The 6727-nt window shown below is 48.7% G+C and overlaps 2 protein-coding genes across 2 annotated transcripts; both read right to left on the reverse strand.

Annotated features, from left to right (window-relative positions):
• Positions 1-946: 946 nt before the first annotated feature.
• LOC125522353 (putative calcium-binding protein CML9) lies at positions 947-1835 on the reverse strand. The gene has a single exon (XM_048687418.2). The coding sequence runs from the start codon at positions 1667-1669 to the stop codon at positions 1211-1213; it is 459 nt and encodes a 152-aa protein (XP_048543375.2). The 5' UTR covers positions 1670-1835; the 3' UTR covers positions 947-1210.
• A 650-nt stretch (positions 1836-2485) lies between these two features.
• On the reverse strand, positions 2486-4753 carry LOC125522361 (calmodulin-2). Its single transcript, XM_048687426.2, has 2 exons — positions 4558-4753; positions 2486-3137 (listed from the first exon to the last, which is right to left on the reverse strand). The coding sequence occupies exons 1-2, from the start codon at positions 4631-4633 to the stop codon at positions 2764-2766; spliced, it is 450 nt and encodes a 149-aa protein (XP_048543383.1). The 5' UTR covers positions 4634-4753; the 3' UTR covers positions 2486-2763.
• Between the last annotated feature and the right edge of the window lie 1974 nt (positions 4754-6727).

Here is a 6727-nt window from a genome sequence, read left to right on the forward strand (position 1 = left end):
ACAAGTCAACCATACCCAAACCTCACGCACAAGGATGAATATAATTGGGAGTCGATCATACATCGGCCCGGCATATATTGAGACCGGAAAGGCATGCAGGCAATCCGACGTCTACAGCTTAGGCGTGATGTTGCTCGAGATTGTCAGCGGTGAAAAACCAATCATACAGACTAATGAGAAGAACAACCTTATTGAGAAGGTCCTGAAATGTCAAGCAAACAATACAATTCTCGATGTAGCTGACAAAGGGCTGAGGGGCCAATTTGACGGGGGACTCAAAAGTGTGTTGGAGATCGGGCTCATGTGTGTGCGCCGTCCACACATCGGAAGAGTGAGTGATTTCTTGATGCAACTACTACTTTCAGTGTCCACTTCAAACCCCACCATCCCTTCCGGAGCAAATGGGAGGGGACCAACTAGCTCCAACACGTACCCTGCACATTCACCGGCTGATGAAGAAGCCGGTGATTCACCACTTCTAGTCTAGCCTCGATATGAGGTAACCCCTCCAACGAAGGCCTGCCAAATGAAGTTCGTAATTTTCAAAGAAAATGAATGAAGTGAGGTTCACCATGGAAGATACTTCCCCACTCTTGTTAACTATATGATGCATCCGTCCATTCACCCATCATGTATGCATGTAGTATTACCTCTTTCTTTATGTGTGGTACAGTAACAAACATATATATGATGTGAAAATGTATTCAATGATGAATCCAATAGTGTTGATTTGGTATTATAGATGTTGATGATTTTTTCTATACTTTGTTTTAAAATTTATGTAGTTCAACTTCAGACACAATACTAATATGCAAAGTAAATCCGTAAAGAAAAACATGCTAAGTAAATTGAAACGGCCGGTTGCGAAAAATATCCATTTTCAAATCCTACCGATTTCACTAACCAAACCAAGGAAGCAGCGCACCGGATTTGCGCTGGCAATGTCTTTGATACATGTGCAAAATCGTCGTTAAAGCAATTTGTGTATGCATACAATACATACATACAACGAAACAAACGCAGCATACATATTGCAGCAAGGACTTCGCGTATGCAGAGCATTCGCATCCAATCCAATATTACAGCAAAACCAGTAGGAGTACATCACCAAATCAAGAAACATGGCACCATTTCCTCACCGGAGGACAACACTTCACCGGTCCCCAGATCGGCCGATCGATCGACGCATCAGATCAGAGAAGCTCGCTGATCACTTGTTGTTCATGAGCACCTTGACGAGCTCCTTGCACTGGACGCGGCCCTCGCCGCGGGGGTCGGCCTTGCGGACCAGCTCGTCGGCCTCCTCCTCCGTGAGCCGGTCGCCGTGGGTGAGCATCACCTGCCGCAGCTGCTCCGCGGGGATGACGCCGCTCCCGTCGTCGTCGAACGCGTCGAGGCACTGGGCCAGTCCCTTGGCCGATACGCCGGCGTTGGCCTTGCGCGCGGCCACGGCCAGGAACGTGGGGAGGTCGATGGCGACGGCGCCGGCGCCGCCCGCGCCGGCGTCCTCGAGGAAGCCCCGCGCCTCGGCCTCGTCCACGTTCTGGCCCAGCGAGCGGAGCGCCGTGACCAGCTCGCCGGCGGCGATGCGGCCGTCCTCGTCGCCGTCGAACAGGTCGAACACCTCCTTGCACTCGTCCGCCTGCTCCTGGGTCAGCTTGGCCGCCATGGCGGGCAGAGACCAGAGAGAGCCGAGCTGCTGGAGGGAGAGGGAAAGAAATGGACTGATTGATTGCCCTAATTGCTGTCCGGGCTGCTCGTCACGATGAAGCAACTTTAGCGAAGGTCGCTTTTCTTTCCTTTTGACAGGTCAAAAATCAAGAGAGATCGTAAGCAATGACAACTTTCCCTCTCTCGTTATTCTCCGAAGCAAATCGCTGCACATGACAGATGACACCAATGTTGAACTCTGCCAATTTTGGCATTTTTATGGTGAAGATATTTTTTTCAAAACGGAAAAAGATGTATTATGATAAAAATATCAACGGCTTATGCTTTGATGAAAACAACGGACAGGTTGAAAAGGGAAAAGGAATAGTTCAACGAGCTGGCGCCAACCAACTATGTACCCAACAATTGATCATCATAGCATAGCATGATTACCACTTCCATGCCATATTGTTGGCACACAAGAGCGACGTGCCATCCACCACATTTGGTTTCGTTCAATCATAAGATGGTACAAGTTGCAAAACACCAGAGAGTACAGCGGGGAATCGCGGCGCCAGGAGCTGGATCTCGAGCTAACCAGGCCCCATCATATGGATCCCTGTTTAGATTGCGACAAATGCAGCTGTTCGTTTTGCTGTCGACTTGAGTTCTGTTCCGTCGTCCAACAACTGTACAAGACAATTTGCACCAGCGCAGTTCAGAAATCACAGCTACCACCGAAGTTCCAGAAGGTCCAAGCATGCCAAATGGAATCCATACAATGTACTCCGGCCAGCATTTTGGAGCTGAACACAAACCAAGCAGACACGCAAACTGCAGCGCAAAAACCGAGATTTGCAGAACGCCCCTAAATTCCATGATAAGACGAACAAGATAAGTGCCACAACCAAAAGAAACCAGGTAGTAATTCCGATGCTGCTCCCCCAAGACTACACCGCTACAAGATAGATAACCCGACCAACTACCCAACAGGCAACAGTATCCTTAAAAAACATAGCACAAAATACAACCACGCGAGTCTGTCTGGCATTCCAATCCACTTGAATTTTAAGCTTATTTCGTGGGAGGGAAGACCCCTGTCCCGCCGCCACCTCACTTGGCCATCATGACCTTGACGAACTCCTCGTAGTTGATCTGGCCGTCGCCGTCCACGTCCGCCTCCCGGATCATCTCGTCCACCTCCTCGTCCGTCAGCTTCTCCCCGAGGTTGGTCATCACGTGGCGCAGCTCCGCCGCCGAGATGAAGCCGTTCTGGTCCTTGTCGAACACGCGGAACGCCTCCTTGAGCTCCTCCTCCGAGTCCGTGTCCTTCATCTTCCTCGCCATCAGGTTCAGGAACTCGGGGAAGTCGATGGTGCCGTTGCCGTCCGCGTCAACCTCGTTGATCATGTCCTGCAGCTCCGCCTCCGTGGGGTTCTGCCCGAGGGACCGCATCACAGTTCCAAGCTCCTTGGTGGTGATGCAACCTGCACAAAATTCAGCAAGCATTCGTTATCTAGCGCTACGAAATAAAATAAGAGCAAGTTTACTAGGGATTTAAGATTGGTCTGTTCGCCGCATATAAAATACCCAATGTGTTCTTGTTGTCCTAACAACACATGATATGTCATAATACCTCCAATCAGCATGTTGGCCACTTACACGCACCTATATATTGTTACTATAAGGAGCTGCAAGTTGGAACAGCTGGGAATCGTAAACAAACATGGCTTTAAACAAGCACTGTATTGCAGGATAAGCAGTAAGGATTAAATATTATAGGCCGGCTGGGTAACATGAAGGGAACAATAAGATAGGTTAACTTGCCAGACGCTTTCCTATAGTGTCGCTGACGTTCATTTCAACATACTGAATTCTAGAAATCAATTTATGAATCATGCATCAGCTGAAGAAATGATGGACCGCCAGGCAGAAGCCTTAAGAAAGCAGTGCTTAGGTTTAGCATCAACTTGGATTGCATCCTATCAAGTAAATAAAATGTAGTTCTTGCTGCCCATTTAACATATGAAATCAAAAGTCAACCTTACAATTCTACAAGTCATCATGTGTACAATTAGATATGACACAGATCACAGACCAGACCAACTTGCATCTAAAGCCGTGCTGAAACATAGTCCTTCAATGTAGCACAAGCAAGGAAATAACTATTAAATGATGCAGAAATGAGCTATGACACTACTAGAAAAGAGGAATCTACAAATCAAGTGTTGGTCTTAGACTACACAGTTAAGACTAGATCTCCAACTTCCAGGCTACCAGAAGCTAGATCATGCTGCTACTGTCACCAAAAAGTCTCTTCAGTGTCGCGTTATAAAAGGAGAGCTAAACAGGATGAGAAATCCTGACTAAATCCTTGGCATCATCTACTACAGTACTCCAATTCTCCATCTAGTCCACTCGTTGGTGCGTTCCACACTATAATTGTAACAAAACAGATGCTCATTGGCCTAGATAAATTTACATCAGTGTATGACACCAACCTGATTCTCATCTCTGTCACTAGAAATTCCGAAACACTCTACAGCTCTAAACCCTAGCTCCTAAATGCAACCAGTCGCTGCTGCCCCCGAATTGTTCCTCCCACGGGAGCACCCCCAAGTCCTACAGCCAAAAATCGGAACACAGTAACAAGACAACCCGCCCGCACTCGGCCACAGAACAAACAACTGGCCCGAGCAAACGACCCCATCCAACAGATGCAAGCATCCATCCCGCGCAGGCGCACGCCCAGAGCAACACGAAAGGCCTAAAGAGACCACGCAGCCCAGGCATCACCGACCGGATCTAGAGACAAAACCCAATTCGGCCGGATCGAGGTCGGGCGGCGCCCGAGCCCGATCCGGCTGGCCGCGAGAGACAGGGGAGAGAGGGGAGAGGGGGGGTTACCGTCGCCATCCTTGTCGAAGAGGCTGAAGGCCTCCTTGAACTCGGCGATCTGCTCGTCGGTGAGCTGGTCCGCCATGGCTTCGAGAAGGTGCGCACGGGAGACACGGGGGCGGCTGCGCGAAGGGGAATAATAAACGGGGCGCGGTGGGTGGCGTTGGCGATGGTGCCCTGTCCGTGGGCTGGGTTTTATAGACCGCTAGCGATTAACGAGGGGGGAAGGTTTGCTCGAACCGCCGGTTTTGTATCCGGTTCCACTTTCCTTTTCCCTTTCTCTTTTTCCTTCCTTGGATCCTTGGCAATCTAGGGTTCCATTCATACTCGATTGTGCAGCAATGGTTTCCATGTGTTATTCTTGTGTGGATTTAGGATTCTATACTTTAGACTCCATTGAATTCTGAGGTGTCTTTTGCTAGCGGCACATGGATGTGGATTAATAAAGACTTAGTCATGAGAGATAAGAGCAGCGGCCGCTACGGTGAACAATTGATATACTCCCTCTGTTTCTTTATATGCGTTGTATTTGTTTTTAATAAAATTTCAGAATATAAGATACATTTTTCCTAATTCCTCGTGATTCCTCTGTTAGCACTTCATAAAAAAGAAAAATATCTCTCTCCTGATTGTATATATCTCTCCTTGTAGCAAAATAAGGAAATTATCTCTCTGTCGATTGCACGTATCTCTTACTTTCCTGAAGTAACTGATTTACTTGCTTCCAACCAAAAAATTTGCCAAGGGTAATTTCGTCATAACATGTCTATAATTATGTGCAGTGGTCACCGTGTCAAAAAAAAATACACCTTACATAAAGGCATGGAGGGCGTACCCCTTCGCTCCTGCCCTCTTTCAGACTCTATTTTAAGGTTTTTTGTCTCTCATCAGCGCCACCGGCGGTTCGCCTCGTCGATCTCCTATGGCCCTTGGACCATGGAGGCGCGGTGGATCCCGGCCCTTGCAGGCGGGATGGCTACGTTTGTATGTGCTTTTCAAAGTTTGTTAGGGTTTTGTGTCATGCTCAAGAAGACGAGACGGCGACGGCTTCTTGAAGATGGAATGAGATTCTTCCCACCTAGCCTCGCCCTAGTGATGCTTCAAACGTCGTCGGAAAACATGTGGAGGGGTGTCTCCGACAGATCTCGTGGGCCCCGGTCGGTGTTTGTCTTCGGGAGATCAGCCTGGATCCGGTCTTTCTCTATATCGGTGTATCTGCAGGTTGGATCCTTTCGATCTATTATGGTGCGCTGATTCTATAAGGTCTTAGCACGACGACTTTTCGACTATCTACTACAACAATATTTGTCCGGCTCCGACGAGGAAGGGGCGATGACGGCGGTGCGTCTTTAGCTCGCTCAGTGCTTGTAGTCCTCGCTAGGTGGTCTACGGACCTAGATGTATGAGTATCGGTTTGAAATTGTGTGGCTCGTTAGATACGAGTCTGCTCCCGCCTAGTCTAGGATCAGTTTCCCTTTTCATTCTACAGATTTTGCCGGTCCCATTTCTTCCTTTTTCTCTTGCGGGGAGACTGACATAAAAAATCAACTCATTGCGGTCCGTTGGTTTTTTCCTCCCCAAAGTCACAACAAAGTCGCCGTACTAAATGGGACGATGTGCTTGGGTATTTATTAATCTCAGAAACCTTGCGAGGAGGGAAGAGGCGGACGAGTCAAGGCGATGGAGGTAGCAAGCCGGACCAGGTCACCGCGCCGTCACCGTCGGATCAGACATCAGTCCATCGCGCACAGGAGCCGGTCCAAGGCCAAGTTCAGGTCAAGACTGACCTCAAACACGTCCTCGTCGTTATTTTTTCGTTCCTGACGTGGCAATCAATGCGGTGTTTCGAGCCGAAAGCGATGCGTCCTTCTTTCATCTGTGCTGTCCGTCTGAGCCCATCAAGCATATGGGCATTTTCCCATTAAAAAAAAGCATATGGGCGTTTTCGCGTCTCGCGGCGAAAAGGCCCGTGGGCTTCCTTCGAAACCGTCACAGAGAGCTGAGAGAAGAAAAGAGGGAGGACTATTCTGGCCTCTAAAATACCATGAAGAAGAAAAATAAACTGGCCTCTAAAAAGGAGGTTGAGATCCTCTGCAATACCGTATGGTGTTGTAGTGTGGATAACATGTGGGGCCAGGTCTCACCTAGCAATGACTGTACAACATCGTACAGTACTGCG

Source organism: Triticum urartu, chromosome 1A, assembly GCF_056163025.1.
Source record: "Triticum urartu cultivar PI428250 chromosome 1A, HENAU_Tu73, whole genome shotgun sequence".
In the NCBI taxonomy this organism is placed as follows: domain Eukaryota; kingdom Viridiplantae; phylum Streptophyta; class Magnoliopsida; order Poales; family Poaceae; genus Triticum; species Triticum urartu.

What these genes read in the sequence shown, in the direction of transcription:
- LOC125522353 (XM_048687418.2), bottom strand. Translation starts at nt 1,669, where the DNA reads ATGGCGGCCAAGCTGACCCAGGAGCAGGCGGACGAGTGCAAGGAGGTG.
- LOC125522361 (XM_048687426.2), bottom strand. Translation starts at nt 4,633, where the DNA reads ATGGCGGACCAGCTCACCGACGAGCAGATCGCCGAGTTCAAGGAGGCC. An exon ending in CTTCGACAAGGATGGCGACG is followed by an intron (nt 3,138 to 4,557) that starts GTAACCCCCCCT and finishes AATTTTGTGCAG; the next exon opens with GTTGCATCACCACCAAGGAG.